General features: G+C 47.1%; 1 protein-coding gene across 13 annotated transcripts in view; it reads right to left on the reverse strand.

Annotated features, from left to right (window-relative positions):
• Positions 1-25,217, reverse strand: part of ABCC8 (ATP binding cassette subfamily C member 8) — an 83,800-nt gene that overhangs the window by 43,553 nt on the left and 15,030 nt on the right. For all 13 annotated transcript variants that reach the window (XR_004257608.1, XM_032240860.1, XM_032240865.1 and 10 more), the window contains 5 exons: positions 24,587-24,775; positions 15,863-16,027; positions 11,623-11,778; positions 6,657-6,791; positions 6,193-6,355 (listed from right to left, as the gene is read on the reverse strand). Coding sequence is in view for 12 of the 13 variants with exons in the window: in XM_032240860.1 (XP_032096751.1) it covers positions 6,193-6,355; positions 6,657-6,791; positions 11,623-11,778; positions 15,863-16,027; positions 24,587-24,775 (808 nt within the window). In the remaining variant the exon portion in view is untranslated. The remainder of the gene's footprint in view (positions 1-6,192; positions 6,356-6,656; positions 6,792-11,622; positions 11,779-15,862; positions 16,028-24,586; positions 24,776-25,217) is intronic.

A 25,217-nucleotide genomic window follows, 5' to 3' on the forward strand; every position in this document is an offset into this window, starting at 1 on the left:
AGTGCACAGGGCTATTTCCCATTCAGTCCAATAGTCAGTGCAGTCAACAGAGGGGGAAGGAAATCAGGTTAACGGTGTCTGTTGCTGGCAGCTGAGGAAGTGTGGCAGGAGGCATCTCAGTCAGACTGACTTCTACCTCCTTAATTGATGGGTGTCCTGGCTCTCTCTCAGCCCCACTCCCCACCAAGCCAGGCCAGAATATGCATAAGCAGCCCACTGTGGCTGCACCAACTGGCAGAAGGAGGGGTAGATATTGAAGAATTTCAGGCCTGGGAAGGTGGCTTATGCTTGTAATCCAAGCACTTTGGGAGGCCGAGGTGGGTGGATCACCTGAGGTCAGGAGCTTGAGACCATCCTGGCCAACATGGCAAAACCCTGTCTCTACTAAAAATACAAAAATATATATACATCCAGGTATGGTGGCAGGCACCTGTAGTCCCAGCTACTCAAGACACTGAGAATTGCTTGAACCTGGGAGGCAGAGGTTGTAATAAGCCCAGATGGCGCCACTACACTCCAGCCTGGGTGACAGAGTGAGACTCTGTCTCAAGAACAACAACAACAACAACAATAATAAAAGGAATTTCAGAATGCTGGGGGAGGAAGGGGGACCAGGTGTCCTGGTCATGTTGTTTCTCTCCGCTACCTGTTCTGAGGTAGGGCCTCTACTGAGGAGGACAGAGTCCTCTCCCACTGCATCCCAAGGCCTGGCACATGGAAGGTGAGCAGGAAATACTTGTTTAAAACAAAAAGTGAATGGAAGAAACAAAAAGACCCAGGGCCAGGTAAGGAACAGAACAGAGAAAGAGGGCCATCTGGAACTGACCCTGTGGCTCTGACCACATGCACAGCCACTATTCATGGGCATGGTCAGTCTCCTACAAGACTGGGAAGGCCAGGGCCATGCCTGCTCCCTCTTTAACATCCAGGACCTCCACAGAGCCTGGCACAGGGAATGGGTGTCGCACAAAGGACAGAATGAACTGGCAGCATATCGAGTGTTTGCTTCATAGGACCGAGGACCCCTTTGTCACCTCTACGCTTGTTCTCAGATACAGAGGAACCACCTAGAGTTATGCTGCTTCTGCAAGGTAAAAAGGATTGAACTGACTTCCGAAGGAAGAGACCACAGCACTTGTCCCCAGCTTCTTCCCGCTTTGTCTTCTACTCATTGAAATCCCACTGTCTTGCAAGGTACAGCCCACATCTCCCCTACATGAATCTCTGGGTGAACATTTTTTCCCTGCAGGAGCAGCATGACTCTAGGTGGTTTCTCTGTATCTGAGGACAAGCTCTGTAGAGATGACAAAGGGGTCTTCGGTCCTCTCAGGCAACCACTCAAAACGCTGCCAGTTCGTTCTGTCCAGCCCTCATGGACATCCTTCTCTGTGCTTTGCCTTTTACTGTGGAAGACCTCACTGAGACATTTCAATTCACCGAGAGTCAGTTCTCTCTGCTGTAAAATGGGACAATAGAGCAACACACCTCACCAAGCTGTTATAAGGATTAAATGCAATCATGCTCGCCTAGGCAGCCAGCACGGACCTGACCACACAGTTCTGTTCTCGCTGCCACATTGTTCTGTGCACGTTAGCTCTGACATCTCAGTAGAGCGTAAACTCCTTGAGAAGGGGGAGCACATCTTTTTTTTTTTTTTTTTTTTTTTTTTTTTTTGAGATGGCGTTTCGCTCTTGTTACTCAGGCTGGAGTGCAATGGCGCGATCTCGGCTCACCGCAACCTCCGCTTCCTGGGTTCAGGCAATTCTCCTGCCTCAGCCTCCTGAGTAGCTGGGATTACAGGCACGCACCACCATGCCCAGCTAATTTTTTGTAGTTTTAGTAGAGACGGGGTTTCACCATGTTGACCAGGATGGTCTCGATCTCTTGACCTCGTGATCCACCCGCCTCAGCCTCCCAAAGTGCTGGGATTACAGGCATGAGCCACCGCACCCGGCGGAGCACATCTTATGGTTTTTCCCTTACCTCCTTCCTGGTGCTTGGCACAGGGTGGGGCACATGAATAGAGCTCACTCAACATCCACTGAGCAACTTACATTTCTATTTTTATTCAAGAGGAAATATCAATTCTGGATGTCACTTTTGATGCCAGAGAAACTGGCCATTCCCTTTTCAGCCCCCTGTTTTATCCTGTACCAGTACAGGGCTCCAGACACAGCTGCTCTCAGTGATACTGATGGCGAGACCATGAGATAGAGTCACAGATAATCCCGCCTGCCCAGAAGTCTGACAGTGCCAGGTACGGACAGCCAGACTGAAAGCCCAGCATCACCAGGAGGGGCCCCAACAGGAAATGTGACTAGGGCTCCTCTGCAGTGTCAGGACTCCAAGACTGGTGCCAGGGGTCAGAACAAGAGATGTTCTGATGTCCTCATGCCTAATGACCTGTGTCTTGATCCCTGGTAACAGAAGGCAGGAAGTCCAGAGGAGGTAAATGAACATGGACTCAAAACATATGCCTTCAGCCAGGAGGTACCCAGCACCCTACCACCCATCTCTCTCCCCCTCCCACTGCTGACTAACAGAGTTAAAAAAACACATCCTGGGAAAGGCAAACACACTGAGCAAACAGCACTTGACTTTCAAAGCTCTCCCCAAGGGCTCTTCCCTTTCCCATCCTCCAACACCCTCTTCCAGGGACCAGCCTGGGCTGCTCTGTTTCTCTCTCTAGGTCACTTGGACAGGTGAGGGGTCCTGGGCGGGCTCCTGCTTGGCTCCAGAGCCCCTTACTTTTTTTTGGAGTCATCTCAGCTCTTGACAGCATGTCCCTAGGTCCTCCCGGCCCCAGGCCCATCACAAAGCCATGTCTTGTCTTCTGGGGGCCCTGGAGGACAACGAGTACCCACTAGGTAGGCTTCAGTAGGCTAGCCTGGGAACACAGGCATCTTATGATGCTATTTATATAAGAAAACGTGTCTCAGGCTGCAGTATGGAAGGCAGGAAATGAGTACAAATTTCTTAGGAGCAGTCAAAGCAGATGTCACTTGCTCCCACTATATGACCTGAGGCTGCCTCTACTTCGCTGCTTGCTGTGCCGGGAATTTTGGGGACCCGGTGCCCTCACTTTCCTTGCTGCTTCCCTTCCCTCTCTCCATCTCAGCAATAGCAAGTCAGCTCCAACCTACTCTGTCATTGCTGGGAGAGGAAATCCCCCGGCTACTGGTAGAAGCCGTCACTCACCTCGGCAGCTGCTCTGACTGCTGGGAACTGTCTCTAAACCTGCATATAAGTGAGGGGTTACTGTTCACATAACCAGCCCCCAGGGGCAGGCAGAACTGACAGAGAGAAGGTTGAAGTGGGCCTGGGGCTGAGGACACTGGCTTTTCTGAGCTCGCCACATGTTCCTTCCCAATTTCCCCTGTTTAAGGAGTGTTTAGCCTGAGTGTGTTTGGAGGCTCTGAGCACCACAGGGTGAGGGATGAGGATAACGGGGAGACATCAGGAACTTGGAGCATCTTGGTGAATAATCCAGGGAACAGTGGCTGCCTGCCAGGCTCACAGCTCCATTCTGAGAAAATCAAATTCTAGCAGGGCTTTCTGCATAAAATACATGGCTTGTGCCATGTATGGTGAAGGGCCTAGCCACTGATGCCTGGACCACATTCCCTGCCTGAGGCATAGGACGCCATGGTCTGGCTGGACACAGGGAGCTGGACACTTGGGGTATTCATGGCCAGTCCTATTCTGTGAGAACATTGTTGTGGGATGTTTCCCCAGTCCCCTAGACAGGGACATGCCTTGCTGCCCATGTTTCCAAATTGTCTTGGGGAACAGGACAGCTTGATGGCCACCTAGCTCCATCAGACCCTCTCTCTAGGCAGCAAGAATGACAAGAATACACAGATGACCTGAGTGACCGTCTCATTCTCCATGAGGCTTGCTGTATGGGTCTGTCTGGGAAATACTACCATCATCCCCTCCATTACCACCTTCCCTCCCCAACCAGGTATGTCTCTTCCTGACACCAAAAGAACCAATTTTAGCTGGAGGAGGTGGTCAGTAGCCTCTCTTAAATTCTTTTCCTATTTTGTTTTACTTTTTTTTTTTTTTTTTTTTTTGAGACGAAGTTTCACTCTTGTTGCCCAGGCTGGAGTGCAATGGCACGATCTTGGCTCACTGCAACCTCCGCTTCCTGGGTTCAAATGATTCTCCTGCCTCAGCCTCCTGAGTAGCTGGGATTACAGGTATGCGCCACCACGTCTGGCTAGTTTTGTATTTTTAGTAGAGACAGGGTTTCTCCATGTTGGTCAGGCTGGTCTTGAACTCCTCACCTCAGGTGATCCATCTGCCTTGGCCTCCCAAAGTGTTGGGATTACAGGTGTGAGCCACTGCGCCTGGCCTCCTTTCCTATTTTCTACTCCTGTTAGGACCCTGAGATTTTTTTCTCCTAAGAGAAAATACCCTCATAATGGCACCCTGTGGTATCCTAAGTCTTCTTCACCCCACAGAGGCCCCCAGCAATTTATGGAAAATAGCCCGAGGCCAGGAGTTAAGAGACTTTGGAAGATCTAGTCAGAGCCATGCTGCTAATCTCAGGAGGGATCTGAGGAACACACTGCCTCTGGGCCTTAATTTCTCATCTGTAAAATGGTTCTACCAACTTACTCTCCTTGCCACATTCTGTGTAATCCCCACACATATGTCTTCTAATTCACAAATTCTCTCTTCAGCTATGCTAATTCATGTAACCTGTACACTGAGCAGGTTTTAGTTTCTTTTTTGTTTTCTTCTCTGCAGCAGCTTCCATTTGGCCATAACAACTCTTAGACTGGACAGGTCAGGGAACTACTGTGAAGTCAGCTGGTTGCTAAATATCTACATCCCAATTATGAACTTGGGAAGTAACCACCACCGGACGGGTCCATGGAGCCACGAGACCAACTGAGATAAACTTGGGCCAGGACTCCGTGGATCACCCAACCTCCATAAGCCCTCACTCTGGCCAGGGAACCATTGTTCACGGAATCAATTTCAATAACTAAAATTTCAATTTCTAAAAAATCTTTTAGTTCTTTTCTCTCAATACTTTCCTATATGGACTTGTGGGTTTTACATCCTCTTTTAGCTTTTTAATTACATAAAAGATACTTATTTTATTTTCTGTCTTAAATTATTCTATCATCTCCAGGCTTTGAGAGACTCATTCTGTTTTTTTGCATCTGTGGACTTTCACTCTGGTGATGCATTTTCCTCTTATGGTTTTTTTTTCTTTCTTATTACCTCAGTGTTCAACAGGAGTGTTTGCCATAACAGTTCCATATTCTTGGCTGGGCATGGGGGCTCACGCCTGTAATCTCAGCACTTTGGGAGGCTGAAGCGAGCAGATCACTTGAGGTCAGGAGTTTGAGACCAGCCTGACCAACATGGCAAAACCCCGTCTCTACTAAAATTACAAAAATTAGCCAGGCATGGTGGTGCATGCCTATAGTCCCAGCTACTTGGGAGGCTAAGGCAGGAGAATCGCTTGAACCTGGGAGGTGGAGGTTGCAGTGAGCCGAGATCGTGCCAGTGCACTCCAGCCAGGGCGACAGAGTGAGACTCCATCTCAAAAAAGAAAAAAAGTTCTATATTCTCTGTAAAATGGTTTTAAGTATGTGGGACTCTAGGACTTTTACCAGTTTTAATCTTTTTCTTTTTCCTTGGCTTGGGGTTCCCAAACTACTTGGTTAATATAAATTCAATCCCTACACCAGTGAGTACCTTCAGCTTGGGCTTCTGATATTTAAGGATAACTAGTCTTTTTCTTTTGCATGGCCCCAAGTGGGTAGAAGCTTTCTTGTAGCTTCCCCAGGGTGATGATAGCTCAGTCTGACTTACTGAAAAGTCTTCATTCTTAGGAGAGTTCAAAACTGTGGTCATTTACTTGTTTGCTGCTCCCTGTCAATAACATATCAGTTCCATGAGGAATGAGACCTCGTCTGTCCTTCTCATCACTGTAATCTGAAGGCCAGCACAGTGTCCAGCACATAGCAGGCTTTCCATGCATGTTGTTGGACAAATGAATGAAGAGTGCTTTGATTTCTGGGAGTTCAGATATCAGAGCCAGTTTGAGGCTTCCTCACTGAGTCAGATAATCTTGAAGGCTCCTGCTTCTGTCCCCGCACCCCCTCACCTGAGCCCTCTCCTTACATGTAGGCAGCAGCACCCAGGGCTGGCTTCGTGGGGTGAACTCACTGGAGATGGAGGTATAGATGGCAAAGGCCCTGAGGCTGGTCATCTCCTTCCTGCGGGTCGTCTCCACCCGCGTGCAGAAGATGTTCTCCCAGGCGTACAGCTTCAGCAGCTTGATGCCACGGAGCATCTCGTTGGTCTGCTTCAGCCGCTCATTGGAATACTCCTGCAGAGGTCCCCAAGTCAGAGGGGAGATGAGTCAGATGGAGCTTCTGCTCCATTCCCCGCCCGAGAGGAAGGCCTGAGTGTCAATGCTGTCACCACCATGCTCGGCTCCTCTCCCCGAGGGGTGGCAGCCCCCTCCCCCATTAACTCCATTTCCCAGACAAAGAAGCTGAGGCCTGGACAGGTGAAGGGGCCTACTCAAAGTCAAAGTCAATGACAATGTGGGTGTCTGGGAGGAGACCTGCTGCTCTCGGAGGAAGGAGGGGAAGAGGGGCACAACACATACGCCTTTGGACACTCACCAGTGTGCTCCGCTGGGCCTGAGACAGCTTGGTGGCCACGAAGTACTGGACAGGAGCCAGCAGAATGATGACAGCTGCTCCAATTAAGGCACTGACTCCAAGGATGTAGTAGAGGAGAATCACACCCACGATGATCTGAGGAAGGGTTCATGGGGATGAGTTCCCTTTGACCTGGTGGTTGCCCTGCCAGGGGGTGTTGGCAAAATCCCCATTTCCCCAGTCCCCTAGAGTGAGACATGCCTTGGTGCACAGGTTTCCAAATTGTCTTGGGGAGTGGGGTGCAGGGAAGGAGGGGAAACAAAGCAATTTCATAAGGAGATTAGCATAATGGGCTGTCACACAAGCAGAGGGTTGCTGGGCTGGTAACTAACTGCATTTATCTGCAAGGCTGGCTAAAGCCTTAACTCTCTCCAGTCTATTTTCCAGATGGAAATCTCAGAGCTAAGATTGCACAATGTTTGTGACAGTAGCTTTTGTTCTGTTTGGTGGCTCTCAGGGCTTATGGTTCACTATCATTGGAAAAAAGTGATACCTGAGCAAAGGGGCAAAGCTGCTGCACCCATGCCAGAGGAAACCAGCCCGGGTTCTGAGAATTCACTTTTGATTCTTATGCTCCTGGTTTAATTTTTTTAAATGAATCCGCCAGGTAAATCTGAAAAGAGAATTCCTTCTGTGTCTAGCTTTATGTAAATGACTGCCCACTTCTGAATATTTATGAGAAGTGTAAATTGCCAGTCCCCAAAGTGCAAAGATGACAGTTTCTCAGGTTGCCTTCAAAGGCAGACACCACTAAATACAGGGCTTTTTCTCGAAGAACAGATGTGCTAGCTTCCTGATCTAAAAGAAGAGAGAGAGAAAAAAGACTGCTTGCCTTGGTCCTGTAGTCCCAGAGCCCTACAGCAGACTGGCATTAAGCTCCCAGCACTGCCTCAAGGTTAGAGGAGTAAGTGGGAGGCCCTGTAACTTAATTACAGGGTGCCTCCTGGCTTAGCAGGCATCTTAGAGGGTAGGAAGTGGCCCCTTCACCACCTGCCTCCCAGTGTTTGACAGGTGTTAGGTGCTGGCACAGATGGGCAGAGGACCACGTTAGGAGATGAAGAACCCTATTCCACAGCCTGCCCTGCACCATCCCCCTCCTGGACTTATCTCTGGCAACCAGTCCTTCATTAGCACCTAGAACTGTGGCTGGCATGTAGTTGGAGATCAATACAAGGTGGCTTACACTCCTCTCAGAAAACAAATGAAAAAGCGTCATGGGAACTCTGTCCCAGGAGGGCCACATAAAGGAGATATATGAGTAGGATGTTGCCACTGGTTCACTGTGTGGCCCAGGGTAAGGCCCCGTCCTCTCTGGACCTCTGATATTCATGAGATTGGGAAACACAGAGGCCTCCATTATAGCTAAATTCCTTAGCCTGGTGTTCTTGATAAATGTCAGGGAGCACCCACGAAGCCTCTGAAATTGCAGCCAAAATGTTTGAGAAAGCATTTATTTTTCTCAGAAAGTTCCACTAGCCTTTCAAAAGTATGCATAGATTAACAGTGGCCAAGAGCTGTGGGCGAAGATGAGGAAAGACTGCCAGTGGGCATGGGTTTCTTTCTGGGGAGATGAAACTTCCACATTGGTAATGATGGCTGCACAACTCTGTGAATATAGTATCCTAAAACCCACTGAATTGTATGCTTTAAATGAGTGAGTTATATCTCAATAAAGCTGTGTGCATGTGACCAAGAAGAGATTATGAAACAAGAAGAGCCCTCAGGGCTTACACAGGAACCGGGCTTCTGCACTAATGTCAATATTATAAAAAGCCTTGTGTGTCCTGTGGCTAACCAGGCTGCACACAGAATCTAACCATGTGAGTTTCTTTGCCATGGGGCTGGGATTGTAGCAGCTCCCAGGAGTAACACTGGTTCTTGAGTGCTGGTCAAATTTATAAGTGGTAAAGGCATACAAAAACAGAAAACCAAAGGACACTTGATGATAAATGAGCAAAAGTAAGAAATCAGTAGAGATAAATATCCCAATTAGCTGAGCATGGTGGAGCATGCCTATAGTCCCAGTGACTCTGGAGGCTGAGGCAGGAGAATTGCTTGAACCCAGGAAGCAGAGGTTGCAGTGAGCCAAGATTGCACCACTGCACTCCAGCCTGGCGACAGAGCAAGAAAATGTCAAAAAAAAAAAAAAAAAAATATATATATATATATATATATGTCCTTACCACAAGTGCAAGGGTTAAAACACAGTGAGAGGGGCTGGGCCAAGGCCAGGCATGGGGCAAAGCCTGTTAGTGAGTACTAGTTAGCACTATTAGCAATGATGCACATGCAACAAACACTGTCAGTACTAGTCATGGTAACCATGCAGCAGGTTTACTAGACAAAATCTTTTTTTTTTTTTTTTTTTTTTTTTTTTTTTGAGATGGAGTCGCACTCTGTCTGCCCAGGCTGGAATACAGTGACATGCGGCTCACTGCAACCTCTGCCTCCTGGGTTCAAGTGATTCTCCTGTCCCAGACTCCTGAATAGCTGGGATTCCAGGTGCACACCACCACACTCAGCTAATTTTTGTATTTTTAGTAGAGACGGGGTTTCACCATATTGGCCAGGCTGGTCTCGACCTCCTGACCTCAGGTAATCTGCCTGCTTTGGCCTCCCAAAGTGCTGGGATTACAAGCGTGAGCCACTGTGCCCAACCGACAAAATCTTACAAAACATGTTGTTCAAGGGGACACAACAAAAAGTGTCTTGTAAGCTTTTGAGTGCTGTGTACATGTTAGGGTCCTCCCAGGCTATCTCTCTGCCCCAGGCCCTCACAGCCGAAAGTGTTAACTAATGAGAGATGCATGGTCAGAAATCTTCATTTTTCATGTTTTCAAAAAAATTGTGTTAGAGATGAGGTCTCGCTATGTTGCCCAGGCTGGACTTGAACTCTTGGGGTCAAGCCATCTTCCTACCTCAGCCTTCTGAGTGGCTGAGACAACAGGCAGGAGCCACCACACCCAGCTTAGAGAGTCTTGTGCATAAAGGGCTGATTGGTGACTGAACTAGATGAGCTCTCCAGGCCCTTCTGTAGCTTTTGCAGTCATTGATCTGTCTTGGCAGAATGGAGTGGGGCAGTCTGGGCGTGGGTAGGTGGTAACAGGGGATGGCATATATGACTGTTCCCATAAAAAAGAACATCAGATTCCCTCCATCCCATCTTGTCTAGCTGTGTCCCTATGGGACCCTTTCCCCTTATTTTCTTTTAATATTTTTATCTCTAAGCTTTACAAGTAAGGAGGACCAATACAAATCACTGGAGATGAAGGTTTACGGAATCTTTATCCCAAGAAGCAATGGAATCTGGATTGGTAACATCTCATTCACCCCATATGTGTGCAAGTTACAGGGATCTGATATTTATGAAGTGAAGACTCTGCCGGCTGTGTTATATTCTCTAACTGAATTGCCATAGCAACTCCAGAGGGCAGGCATCCTCCCCATTTCATAGATGAAGAAACCAAGGCTCAGAGAAGTTAAGTATTTGAATCAGCCTGTCTCACCCAAGGCAGGTACTTTCTGCTACATCAAGTTCTCCCTGAGGAACCTGCCGGCCTTCTGGGAATGGGTCTGAGATTTCAGTTTCTGGCCTGAACACCAGAGTGAGGATTTATTCCCAGGCATAGGACAGGCTCAGACTTTGTGATGGAAGACCTCTGGATGGGAGATGGGGCACATGAAGGCTGAGGTCAGATAAACCACGCTGATGACTCTCCTATTTTGGGGGGAGAATGTACCTCTTCTTGAGCCTGCTCCAAAGGTTGTCTTGCTTTAAAAACTACCACGTTTTAAAGTTTTTATTTTTTATTTTTTAAGAGACAGGGGTCTCTCTCTGTTGTCCAAGTTGAAGTGCAGGGGTGTGATCATCGCTCACTGTAGCCTTGAACTCCTGGGGTCAAGCAATCCTCCCACCTCAGACTCCCAAGTAGCTGGGACTAGAGGGACACACCACCACATCTGGCTAAATACACCATGATTTTGTTTGTTTTTTCGTTTGTTTTTGAGACAAGGTGTCGCTCTGTCACCCAGGCTGGAGTGCAGTGGTGTGATTATAGCTGACTGCAACCTCTGCCTCCTGGGCTTCAGGTACTCCTCCCACCTCAGCCTCTGAATAGCTGGGACTATAGGTGTGAGCCATCACCCCCAGCTAATTTTTTGTACAGACAGGGTCTCACTCTGCTGCCTAGGCTAAGAATATCATGTTTTTAATCTCCAAAACTAATGCATGCTTAATAGAGAATTTAGAAGCACATAAAGAAAATAAAAATCACTTATAATCCCACCAGGTGGTTTTTCAATTCTTTTGTGTGTGTGAATCTGTACAAATGTATACATAACATATATTCCAGTTTCATAGTAAGCATACAACATACTAACTTACTCTCTTTGCTAAAAAATACATTACTAACACTTTTCAATGTAATTATTTTGCTACAACATAGCTTTTAAGATCTGTGAGTGTTCCACATATGATTTTTCCTTTCTTTCTTTCTTTCCTTCTTTCTCTGTCTCTCTCTCTCTTACTTTTCTTTCTTTCTAGATGGGTTCTCACTGTTACTGTGTTGCCCAGCCCAGTCTTGAACTCCTGAGCTCATGTGATCCTCCTGCTTCACCCTCCCAAAGTGCTGAGATTACAGGTGTGAGCCACTGCACCTGGCTTGATTTTTCTATAGTTAATAAAGTTGACTCCATTTTTAAAGTGTCAATGATACTGCCTTCTCCGGTCATTAAGAGAGATGGCCAGTGCTTGCAGAGTATGGGACAGGAGGGAGCCAGAGGTACAGCTTGTGGTACAGCCAACTGTGAGGAAGGTACAGGCAAGCACGGAGTGGAAGACAGTGCACTCCTAGTCACTGGCCATGGACCAGCAGATTCTGGTTGTGTGTCCTGCTGCCCCCTCCCTTCCCCTCAGCACATCCGGTACCTGTACTGGCATAGCCCAGAGGTTTGGGCACAAGAAGAAAAACCACATGAGCTGATTGGTGTCGATGGCAACCAGGTTACAGATCTGCCCAGCAGTCATTTCTCCCATGGACAGGTTGGAGGTGGACAGGTGCATAATTTTATTGTAAATCTTGGTCTAGAAATGAGAGTAGAGTATTTCACATTCATCATCATTCTGATCATCATCACCATCCCAGATGCCACCTGTTACAGTGTGCCAGAGGCTTCTCAGACAGTCCCCATGATGCCCTAGAGCAGCTCTGTAAGGTGGTACTGCATCACCTTTCCAACCTACAAATGAGGTAACAGGCTCAGGGAGGTAAAGGGCTTTGCTACAGATTGAATAAGTCAGAGAGGCACCATTCAAAGGAGGAGCACAGAAAGCTACTTCCCCAGCAAGCAAGATTTTTTTTCCCATGGACAGTACTTAATTGGTTCTTTATTTTTATTTTTATTTATTTATTTCGAGGCAGAGTCTCACTCTGTCACCCAGGCTGGAGTTCAGTGGTGTGATCTCAGTTCACTGCAGCCTCTGCCTCCCGGCTTCAGGCAATTCTTGTACTTCAGCCTCTGGAGTAGCTGGAGTTACAGGCACGCGCTTCCATGCCCAGCTAGTATTTGTATTTTTAGTAGAGATGGGGTTTCCCCATGTTGGCCAGGCTGGTCTTGAATTCCTGACCTCAGGTGATCCACCCGCCTCAGCCTCCCAAAGGGCTGAGATTGCAGGTGTGAGCCGCCGCACCCAGCCAGTTCTTTATTTTTAAAAGCAGATCTCCATGTCCAGCTATACTCTTGATTTACCAGAGGCCAGTGGAGAACACACATCAGAGCCAGAAAAATGATGAAATACGGTGGCCATCTGTTTTAAGTGGCCATCTCCAGCCTGGGGAGGGGATCTGCTCTGAGACCAAATCCTGTCATAATTGAGCCTTGAAACAAAACAAGGGTTTGGCTTTGGAAGGTCTGATGTGTTACATGATTCGAGGGTCAGTCAGCCCCAGCACCAACCCCAGAGTGCAACCACCTCAAGGACCCTCACAGCGCAGACGGAGAGCAGACGTGGTAACGGGCCCCCTGAGCTCTGGACCTAAAAGCTTCATGTACAGAGTGATCGTGCCTCCCAGAAAGACTGCAATTTTTGGGTATCTGTTCTTGAACAAGGAAAAATGCATCTGGGTTTTAAATGTCCTTGGGATGCCTGCTCTTGGATGAAATTCTATTATTCATTCTGTTGTAAGGTGGGTTCCCACCCCTTAATTCCTCTTTTGTATAAACCCACGATTTTTGTGGGTCAGGTTTTCTTAAAGCGGGAACCTATTCTATGTCTTTCTGTGACTTTATATATACCGTGTGTAAGGTTTAAAATAACGGCAATGAAATTTTTAAACAAATCTATATACCTCCTAGGTTATATGAAATGAGGCTTTAAAAGATAATCACCTAGCTTCAGTGAAGTAGGGACACCAAGTAATCTGTGAAATAAAGCCTTATTGAGTGAAGACCAGCATATACAGAAATGCACAACTGAGAGCTTATATATATATATATATACACACACACACACACACACATATATATATATGTATGTATATATATACACACACATATGTATGTATAATTCAGGAATTTTGCTTAATAACTTTTTATGCACAAAGTGTGGTTATTCTCAAATCCCTGAAGACACAGACTCTCATCTGTAAGGATAAATTTTCTGAGAATCTCTGAAAGGAAGAAAGGTTTTTTATTCCCCCTCCCCACTTAATTTGTTTCTTTTTTTCTTTCTTTTTTTTTTTTTTTGAGACAAAGGCTCACTTTGTTGCCCAAGCTGGAGTGCAGTGGTATGATCTTGGCTCACTGCAACCCCTGCCTCCCTGGTTCAAGCCAGCCTCCTGCCTCAGCCTCCCAAGTAGCTGGGACTACAGGCATGCACCAACATGCCCGGCTAATTTCTGTATTTTTATTAGATATGGGGTCTCACTATGTTGGCCAGGCTGGTCTTGAACTCCTGACCTCAGGTAATCTGCCCACCTCGGCCTCCCAAAGTGCTGGGATTGCAGTCGTGAGCCACTGCACCCAGCCCTCCTAATTTGTTTCTATAATTAATGCCAGTGATTCCTTTTTGTGGCATAGTAATGAATCTCTCTTATTAACACAAAAGATTCAAACAGTTTGATAAAAATAATTATATGCTAACACATTAAAAAACCATTTTTGGCTCTTTTAGAGTAATTGGAAAATATTGGCTGGTGTGTAATTTATGACATACACACAGTAAGTAGATTTAATTACAAAACTGTCCAAACACAGAAGTGGTTGTGGTTTGTGGTGGTGCAAGTCTGCCTGTCACTGCAGGGGTCTGAGCAGAGGCTGGGATTTCTAGAGAGATTTTCTGAACTGGGTGACAGTTTGGTTTCTCCCAGCTCTGGGTCCCCGTGAGTCTCAGAAGGTCTTAGATTTTCCTGGGCTCTTTCTGCTATTGTCACATAATGACATTCCTGAGGAAATGCTCTTCTTTCCCAGTGAGAAACCACTGGGGGTGGCCAGTGTTGCCATATACAGCTGTAAAGGTTGTACACTGAACAACTTCGCAGGGCACTGTTCACATAGGCTATTTCAAGATAACCAGAGTTTGAACTCTGACACTGTTCCTAGTCCAAGATATATGCTTGTCCTCTTGGTCCCTTTTCTGCAGAGTTTCTGATCCTGGCTCCCATGTGACCAGTGTTAATGATTCTGTGGAACATTTTTGAAGAATGAGGGAGGTTCAGGATTTCACTGTGACTTCGTAGAAATCACTAGGCATAGCTGCATCTAGTTACTCCCAATGCCCATTCTCCTCTTTGCACCAAGAATTTCTAGCAGTGCATACATAGCTGTCAAGAATAAAGACCAAGCTTTCTAGCCTCTCTAGATATGGCAACTTGGCCAATTTCTCACCAATGGGATGGGATAGGATATATGCAAGTTGAGCATTATAATTTTAAAAGGAAGACAAGTTCCCTCCTCTTGTCCCTTCTTCTGGCTGGTTTAAATGTAAATATAGTGGCAGTTTCAATCACCACCATGGCTACTGAGACAAAAGTCACAAAAGAAGGCTGGCAGAGCAACATTACAGAAGCAGCCAGGTCCCTGATCATTGTGTAGCTCCTGCGTCAGCCCTGACTCCATGTGAAGAATAAACAAACTTCTATCCCATTTAAACTACTCTCAAACAGGATGTTTGGTCTGATAGCGGAACCAAAATCCTAGTGAAAACTCTGGGACTTGGACAACTCTCATCCTCACCTTCTTCAAAGGGGCCCTGAATACTCCCTGGCTTTGATCATTTTTCCAACAAACTCTAAGAAGAAAGCCACAAAGGCAGGACCAAGAGCCTAGACTTAAGTGTCCCAACTGACCAAATAGGTCATGCTCATTAGTGAGCAAGATTTAAGAACACAAATAGAACTCAGAGCAGTGGTCCCCAACCTTTTTGGCACCAGTGACTGGTTTCATGGAAGACAATTTCTCCATGGACCACAGAAGCGGGGAAGGTTTCTGGATGAAACTTCCACTTCAGATCATCAGGTATTAGATTCCCCTAAAGAACACACAACCTAGACCCTCATATGCACAGTTCACAATAGGGTTCATGCTCCTATGAGAATCTAATGTAGCCGCTGATCTGACAGGAGGCAGAGCTCAGAGCTCAGGCAGTAATTCTTGCTCCCACTGCTTACCTTCTGCTGTGTGGCCCGGTGCCTAAGAGGCCATGGACCAATACCCCATCTTAGAGAGGACCCTGTCTTAGAGGCTATCTCGACCTGGTACGTCAAGCACATTCCTTTTTTCACACCTAAAGAAGACTGTCTGGTGGCAGAACTCTGGAACAGCCATGTCGAGAGGATTCCAAGGTTGCATTTACCCTTGGTCAGAAAGAGTGCTGTGATCAATTGGTGTCTGCCACTTTCATGCAAAGGGCTGAGCAGTTGGCTTTTCAGACCTAGTCCAAGGCAGAACCAGAGCCAGAGCTACTCCATCTCCCAAGTCTGGCTCAAGACATTTTCCACTATCCCACACTGCCTTGTCAATGGTTACTGTTTTAAAACACTATTAACTGGCAACAAAAAATAAATTCACAGCAAATTATTCTTGAGTGTCCATGAAGATGAATAACACCTATGGACATTATTCCTAATAATGGTTCTTAGGGTGAAGTGAAAAAATTATCATCCAAGTACCTGTATTGCTCCTCTCAAGTTAATTCCAGTTTCAATGGCCACATAGTAGGATGCTTGCAGAAATGTCCTTTGCAGTAGGAGGGCAAGGAACAGGAGCACGGCTAAGACGTAGGCATTGGCAAGGAACTCTTGGGATGAAACAAAGTAAATCCCGAGAAATTGTGTCTGTTGGAAAGAGAAATTCAGAGGTGGCTGTCATTGCCAGCAAAATGAGCACCGTCAGTACACATCACTGTGCCATAATGGACCATGGCCATGATTATTACAAGACCCCTCATACTTACAAAGGCTTGTGCAATTGTTTATGAGTGAAAAACCAGACTGATAAATCCAACTAAGCATTCCTCTAACTACAGTGAAGGTTGCTTACACCCTGTTCATCTTTCCACTTAGCGGAACAGAATCGGGCCCAGTTCTAACCTCAGGTTCATAAATATGACTCTCAGCATTGTGGTCACAGGCCCAGGGGACAGCATTCTGAATGGGGCAAGAATAAACAGAGCAAATCGCAGGCAGCCAAAACCTGAACTGGTATAACAAGTCTCATGGTGCATATTCTCTGTTACAGAAATGGGATCAGCAGCTCCCTTGTCCCAAACTCACCAACAGCCTGTGCTGTAGCGACTTCTAAGCAGAAAAGACCAGTGGAAAACATGGCATCATGGAGCTCTTGGGAGACAGATGGGAGCTCATCACTTATAAGAGACTGAAAAGATATCACTTATAAGAGACTGAAAAGATTTCAGACCCAAGCCCATGAGTCTCATGGTCTTCCAGGGCCTTCTGTTAAATTTAAGGTTCTCTTGTGCATTTCCAACAAGTTCTCAGATGGCAACCAGTGAAGAGAAACAAACATTTAACTTTGTTGCTAAAGATACCAGGGAACAACAGTGTGTCTATTTCCAAATTCATCAATAACTCCCAGGAAAACTTTGATCTTGATCAATCCATTGCTCCCCAGCAAAGCCACATCAATATTTCCGTGAAGATAGAACTCTGATCTTTCTTGGACACTGCCTTGGACTGTGCATGCTATTTGGCAGGGTGTGGGAGCCACTGCAGGTAAAGAGGGATGGGAACAAAGTGATGAGAAGGAGTCTAGGACACATCCATGGCCAGGATCAGGAGGAGAGAGCCTGGGCTCTCAGTGGAGGCCTTTCTCTAGAGTCAGGAATTCCTGGAACTGGATCAGAGCTTTCCGATGGTGGCCTCTCAGTTTAACAGAGGTTCTCTAAGCCAGTCCTCACTTCTCCCTGGAGCTGTCTGGTTTTGCTTACCACTGTCTCTCCCGTGCTCTGTGGGATGGGGGTCTGTATCTGCTGGGGGCATCAGGAAGCAGCTACAGGGAGACCACCGAGGGATGCATGCAAGACTCTGAGAGGAAGGCCCTACCCAGGCTCTGTGTCTCATCTGCCATTGTACTAGAGGGAGAGGCAGAGGGAAGAGGACGACGGGAGGAGGTCGAAGGTGGAAGGGCGAGAGTGGGCTGTAAGAAGCAAATTGGGTCTTAACATTAGGCTGCAGGGAGAGACATGACCTTACAGGGTAAGAAGGTGCAGGAGACAATATTTATCAGGTGCAAAACTCCATCCTCACAATACCCTAATGAGAAGGGTACCATTATTAGCCCCATTTCATAGATGAAAAAAGGAGTTTCAGTAGGGTTAGTGGCTGGCCCCAGGTCACATGCTGGTAAGGGAGCAACATGTGAACACGAACTGTGGTGATATCAAAAACACTACCCCAGACCCACTGTCTAGGTCTCGTCCAGGCCTTTGACCTTAAGTGTCCTAGTGTCAGTTACAGGCTTGTGACTTGCGGGGGATGGGAACATGCCCCCCTGGTTGGTACTCCATCAGAAATATAGGCACAAGGGTTTAGGAAGACCCAGTCCTGTTGAACATGCCCTGGGATTCCTCTGTCCCACTGTCCTCTGCAGGCACACAGCTCTGGAGACTGAAGGTCATGATTTTAAAGCAACAAAACACATCATGGGAATTTATCCCAAAGAAAATAATTTCGGCCGGGGGCAGTGGCTCACACCTGTAATCCCAGCACTTTGGGAGGTTGAGGCTGGCAGATCACGAGGTCAGGAGATCGAAACAATACTGGCCAACATGGTGAAACCCCATCTCTACTAAAAATACAAAACTTAGCTGGGTGTGGTGGCGTACACCTACAGTCCCAGCTACTTGGGAGGCTGAGGCAGGAGAATTACTTGAACCCAGGAGGCAGAGGTTGCAGTGAGCCAAGATTGTGCCACTGCACTCCAGCCTGGCAAAAGAGTGAGACTCCGTCTCAAAAAAAAGAAAAAGAAAAAGAAAATAATTTCACATAAGGTAACGGTTGTATGAACACAGACTTCTATTTTGGGGCCAGAGTAGGAGGAGAATGCAAAAACCCACACAAACGTCCAGTCACCGGGAATGGTTAGGTAATTATGATACTCATGGGACCACTATGCATCCAAGACCACTGATTCTCATGAAAGCTCTGGAGCAACATGGAATGCCATGCACACACTGTGCTACGATGATCAGAAAACACCCAGGCTGGAGAATGAGGGCTGGAAAAGCCAACTGATCACGTTTGTTGGTTAAACTATGGGTGTTGCTTGTTAAACATACTAGTCCATATTTGTACATTTTTAACAAAACAACAAATTCTGGTTTTGCAGCTCTAAAGGCAAAACTTGGACTCCCTCCCTTCCCCCAATACATATATCCTAGGGTCAGAAAACTATTTTTGTGGATTGAGAATTTTGTGATCTGTTAAAATAAAAATCTCACTGCAGTTATAAGTCATTAGGTCATTATTAGATCTCTCTTCAAAGAGTCGGTTTAAAAGGGATAAAACCTGGAATAGCTAAGTTTTGGTTAAGAAGTGGGTACCAGCCGGGTGCGGTGGCTCATGTCTGTAATCCCAGCACTTTGGGAGGCCAAGGCAGGTGGATCATGAGGTCAGGAGTTTGAGACCAACCTGGCCAACATGGTGAAACCTCTACTAACAATACAAAAATTAGCCGGGAATGGTGGCAGATGCCTGTAGTCCCAGCTACTCGGGAGGCAAAGACAGGAGAATCTCTTGAATTGGGAGGCAGAGGTTGCAGTGAGCCGAGATAAGGCCACTGCACTCCAGCCTGGGTGACAGAGTGAGACTGTCTCAAAAAAAAAAAAAAAAAAAGTGGGTACCTGGCTGGGCATGGTTGCTTATGCCTGTAATCCCAGCACTTTGAGAGGCTGAGGTAGGTGGATCACCTGAGGTCAGGAGTTTGAGACCAGCCTGGCCAATATGCTAAAACCTTGTTTCTACTAAAAATACAAAAAAAAAAAAAATACATAGCTGAGCATGGTGGTGCACACCTATAATCCCAGCTACTCAGGAGGCTGGGACAGGAGAATCGCTTGAACCCAGGAGGCAGAGGTTGCAGTGAGCTGAGATTGTGCCACTGCACTCCAGCCTGGGTGACAGAGTGAGACTCCATCCAAAAAAAGAAGTGGGTATCAGACTAGCCAAGAGGCCTGCAGTGCTGCCCAAGGAGGGGAGGCCCTCGTGGAGTCTCCTGAGAAGAGAGTCCTGGGAAACGGGGAGTGGGTATGACAGCACAGGCTAGCACCCTGCAGGCAGCACAGTGAGAGAGAAAAGACCAAGGACCTATGACCTAACACCTGGTGGAAGAAAATGCTTTGGAAAATCATAAGCCGTAGTCTTGCGTTTTCACAAGCTCTCAGGGAAGAGCTGTGTTTGTTTCCAGGGATTCCCCCAGTAGTGCTCAATATCCATTTTTTAAAAGTAATCAAGCCTGTGATCTTCATGCCCCTATGTACTTTCTATAGAAGTTATTATACATTTTGCAATTGAGGCTTGCAGGATGTGACTCCTGAGAAGGATAAAGAGAGTTAGCTGCAGAGGCAGAACTAGACCCCAGCACTCCCAGCTCTACAGTTTGGACCCCCATGGGCTCTGCCTGGTCAGAGGTATGACTGGAAAGGTCCCCTTCCTGTGTTCGCTGGTGCTTAAAGGAGAGGGGATCACTTGGGCTCTTGCTTCCTATTTTGGCAGGTACCAAAAGGTAAGTTGTCCATAGGTCCCAGCCCCGGGAGGCCCTAGGTAAGGATGAGAACTTTGACCACCCATGGACCAACACACCTACCCAAGACTGTTGGACATGACTGTTAAGAGCCTGGACTTAGAGATCCTGACTCATCATATATTAGCCACTGTGTCCTTAGGTAAGTTCCTCAACCTCTCTTAGTCTCAGTTTCCTCATCTGTAATATGAAGCCATGAAGAGTTTCTACTTCAGAGAGTTGTTATGAGAAGTCAATGTTGTTAGGGTCACAGCAAGGCAAGCCCATAGACCCCCTGCCCGTTCTCCCCTGCTAAGCCGAGCTCATAACAAAAGCAGTCTCAAGCCTTGTAAGCAGGGCGCCCGGGTTCCAGGATGTGGTCCACCCGGCTCTCGAACCCAGGATGGTGACCCAATTAAGCAGAATGTTAGCACCTAAGAGCCAAGATGTGGTTTTTCTTAGAATACCACCTGGCTACCTGCAAAACCCCTATATGACCACCATAGTCTGTAAGCTAGGCTGCTGATTTCACTGTCTATGGTGAGGCAGCCAACTTGACAGGTTGAAATAAACTTGCTAAACCTGACCCTGGGTCTGCCTCTCCGTCCTTTCAGTCAACCTTACAAATGTAACAGTGCATGTAAACAACAACAACAACAACAACAAACCAGTAAGTGTAAGCACTTAATATACAGTAACTGCTGCATTATTCATTCATTGCAGAACCATTTCCCATGCATCTCCTGGGTGCCAGGCAGGGGGCTGAGTGCTGGGCACGCAGAGCTCAGACAATGGGGGACAGAGGATCAAGTCAGGGAAAGAGACAAGGGGTGCTTTGATAGGATGTTATGCGAGCACAGACGAGGGGCAGCTAATTCAACCAGATGAAGGCTTCCTGGAGCAGGTGACATTTGAGCAGAGTCTTGGTGGCCAAGAAGGTGCTAGTGAATTGAAGGCAGGTACTCCAGAACAGAGCAGCTGCATGGACTTGGTTATGAAGAAGCCAGAACACACACCAAAACCATGAATTCATAGAGACATCAATGCATATACACTCATTAAGTCACTGATAATGATAGCCACAAATATGGCCGTCCAAACAGGGGCATACACACACATGCACACACACATACACACACACAGAAAAAGACACACCAGGCTGGGCATGGTGGCTCATGCCTGTAATCCCAGCACTTTGGGAGGCCAAAGCGGGCAGATCACAAGGTCAGGAGTTCAAGGCCAGTCTGGCCTACATGGTGAAACCTCGTCTTTACTAAAGATACAAAAATTAGCTGGGCGTGGTGGTGCATGCCTGTAATCTCAGCTACTCAGGAAGCTGAGGCAGGAGAATCGCTTGAACTCAGGAGGTAGAGGCTGCAGTGAGCCAAGATTGCACCATTGCACTCCAGCCTGGGTGACAGGGCGAGACTCTGTCTCAAAAAAAAAAAAAAAAAAAAAGACACACCAAAAGACATAAGGACAAACAGAACACACATATAGAACCATAAGCAGTTCCTAGGGGAACTCACTCAGAAATAAACACATACACACTCCCAAACCTACACGTTTTCCTACTGAGGTTTAGAGGCTGTTTGAAGCTTTAGCCCTTTGATCAAACCCAGGCTGTGCCTTCTTCCTGTGGCTCAGCTGATAGCCCAGGACAGTGCTGGCAGGTTTCAGACACCAGCAGCTCCTTATGAATCCAATTCCCTTGCCCACTAGCCAGATCAGTGGCATCCACAGCAGGTGACAGATTGCGAGTGGGGAGTGGGCTTGAGAGGAGGCTGGAAAGAGCTATAGATCATGGGCAGAGCCCGACCTTGGTCCCAGCTTTCCCTGGGGAGTGGCAGAGGGGTGACAGAAGCATCAAAGAGCTGGCAGATCACAGACACGCTCAGTAACTAAAGATGACATCAGAAATGTTCACCCGTAGATGATATGTTTCTTGCCAACTCTGAGTATCTTAGAAGGGAAGAGTGATGATGAATAAACCATAGGTGCCAAGCTGTGCCGACTGCAGCAGGATGGATTCAGGCTGGGTGGAAAAAAAGGGCTTCCTCACGCAGACTGTTAAACACTGCAACATGTAGCTAGGGAGCTTCCTTCTTTGTCGTTCATAAAGACCAGAATAGCATTCGGCTCTCTCTGGATTAGAATGGCTGGGGGGCTGGGAGATGAACCAGGCAACCTCAGTAAATGATCCCTTTCCCCCATTTTCAGAGCTCAGAAGCCCAAATGAGAATTAAGCCACATCCCAGGCAACCACATGACGGAGAGTTCTTTGTTGCGGACACTGGAGACTATATTTACTTTCAACTCTCGCTTCTGTGTCGGAAATTTGCTGATTGTGTTCGGGTTGCAGGGAACAAATATTAAATCTGATAAGGCCCACTGCCACTGAGGCAGGGCCATCTGTCTCAGGGATTTGTGTGCTAAGTAACTGGGACAAGAGCATTCCAATGAGAGGGCAATAAACCCCAGGGTTTGTGTATAAACAAAGAGAAAAAAATGGTAATGATAATATGAACTAAAATTCTAAGTGTTCTAATCCTTAGATCAGATGAACTACAATTCTAAGTGTTCTCACCCTCTGTTTGGCACACCCTGTCTCAAAGCTCCCTTCTTAGCAAAATCCCACAAGGGAAACACAGGAAGAAGAGACTGGTGTGGGCACGCTGATAAGGGCTCTGGCCCGTGTCATTTCCCCCTAATATTAACAACTGGCTCCATGCTGCTGCAGGATCGCCAGTGGAGGGTATTCTGGGGTAGCCTATGGTCAGATGACAGCTGAAGGTGACACTTCTGTAGACAAGAGAAACAGCTGCTTCCCCTCTTTTTGGGCCAGGTAAAGCACAGAGGCTCAAAAAGCCAGATATGGCTTCAAAAGCCATCAAAGTTTAAATAAGCAAAAGCAGTCCTTGCATTCTTGATTGAACAAGAAATCTTCCCATGGCAGCCTGGCAAATTCCTACTCATCCATCAAGACCCCATTCAAACATCCCCTCCTCTATGAAGCTGTTTACGGCCATTGGCTAAGTTAATCACCCTCCTTTCCCATAATTCCCTGAATATACCTCCTAAAAGTCATATGTAACACATAGCATAAAAGTATTTTACTTTGATTTCTCTCTCCGCCACTGGATTTCATAATCCTTGGAGCCAGAGGTGATAGCTTGAAAATAAGTCAATTCAGCTTCCTGGCTATAAATGCCCAGACTGTGCAGTGAAAGAGTCATGTATTCAAATCCTGCCTTTGTTGCTAGCTAGCTGAGAGACTCTGGGAAAGGTACTTAACCTTTCTGAGTCTCAAAACTTTCTCATCTGTAAAATGGGGATAAGAATACCTATCATCTCATAAATAGTACCATATGTGCGTTGTATCACAGTAAAGCTGTTACAAAAATATACTCACACCAAAGGTAGTTTTAGGGATTAACTAACACATGGCTAACCCGTGCACACAGCCAGATATGTATTATGTGGTCGATAAGTGGCTGTTCATATTGTTAATCATCCCGCGTCATAACCGTTGCTTTCATATTCCCACAGCCCAATCCAGGCCTGGCACACAGCAGTGTTCAATAAACGTGTGCTGCATAAATCAGACTCGGCGTATCGCATATTTGTGGCCAAAACTGCTCAGCTGACTAACTATATCTCCAGAAAAATGAAAAGAAACCTCCTGAGGATTAACTGCTAGCTGCGATTTTGGAGCTCATGAGATGAACAAACGTTACGCAAAGGGTGTCATAAATTATTAAAAACCTTAGTTCTCAGCTCTCTGCATTGTTTTCAGACTGTGGTTAAAAAGAATGACATCCTCACTTGGAAACAAAAACTCTGAAACTTATTAGGGGTGAAAGGTTTTTCATTTTGTGACCATTTAAACCTAAATGGCTGCAGGGAAACAGACAATAGAACACAGTAATCCCCAGCCCCCGACGTGGATGCTATGGCCCCATGCACGGAAAATAACCCTGGGAAAGGTTTTCCACCTCCAACAAACTTCAGTTTGTAGAGTCTTTGCAGCTACAAAGGCCATTGGATATAATCTAGTCCAATAAGTTTCCAGTGTTTTTAAGCCATGGAAACTTTTCTTAAAAAAGAAATCTTAATGGAGAAGTCCAACATATTAATAAAACTGCGGGCAGCTTTGAATGCAATTTGGAGTGGGGAGGGACAAAGCTCCACTCATGAGGGTTTCCCACTCTCCTCTGACAGCAGTTCCCAAGATGCCCCTGCAGAAGCTCCAGTGCCAGGATTTACAGGACCAAAGAAGACAGATCTTGAAAACTCTTAAAGAGTTTACTAAGAGGACATGAATGGAAAGCCAACAAATCCAAGTCACAGAAGCTCTAGATACTGAACAAACAAATGCACTTCTTGCAGCTTTCGGAATGACCTAACTACCGGGAGAGGTATTATGGTGGTGACGGTGAGCGGGCAGCAGGACCCTTGGGGCATAAGCTCACCCCCTGGCATTTCTGTTGACCAGATGCAGAGTATTCTGTGGTGGGGATACTGCTATGGGCTTTGCGCATGTGTGAGGAGTCACTCCAGTGTGGCCAAGGCTCACACACATTGTCCTGTTGCACTTTCACATACCACTGAAAACTTTCTAGAGGGGGCCTTCCCCTTCCCGTAGGGCTGCCTACCTTGGGCTGGAAGACGTCATTCTCCTTCCCAAGGTGGTCCACGATCCCGAAGATGCACAGTGGCCCAGCGAAGCCCAGCAGGTCGGCCAAGATGCGGAAAGTGCTGCTGAGGACCAGGCGCCTCCCGAAGGCATGGCTGAGTGCCTGCCAGATGGCCCGGGCACCTTGAGTGCCCTGCACGTCCTTACGCTGCTCAGAGAGATTATGGCCAGGTCAGAGTGACTGAAGGCTCATTCATGGCTGGCCTTAGCCTCCCAGGATGCTCCTGGCCCCTGTTACCCAGGGAAACCCAGTGATCACATCTTCTGCAAACAGGTGAACTCTGGGAAGAGATCACGGAATCACCAAGTGCATGATTGGGAGGGCCCTGTCAATGCCGACATGGTCTAGATGGGGAAACTGAGGCCAGCTGATTGCTCAAGGTCATCAGCTGTGTGAACAGCTGGTCAGGAACTATGTGATGAACACAGCGTTGGAATGAGGAAGTGGCCATGTGCCACACTCACTCATTGCCAGCTGCCACTGTGTCTGCCTCAGCAGCTGCCCTGGTACGAGGGCAGAGGCAGGGAAGGAGCACTGCTCTGGGAGTCAGGAGACTGGCTCGCTGCCTACCAGCTGTGGGCCAGCTCTG

The sequence above is a fragment of the Sapajus apella genome, unplaced genomic scaffold (genome assembly GCF_009761245.1).
Source record: "Sapajus apella isolate SASKATOON/1434 unplaced genomic scaffold, GSC_monkey_1.0 scaffold47, whole genome shotgun sequence".
NCBI lineage: Eukaryota > Metazoa > Chordata > Mammalia > Primates > Cebidae > Sapajus > Sapajus apella.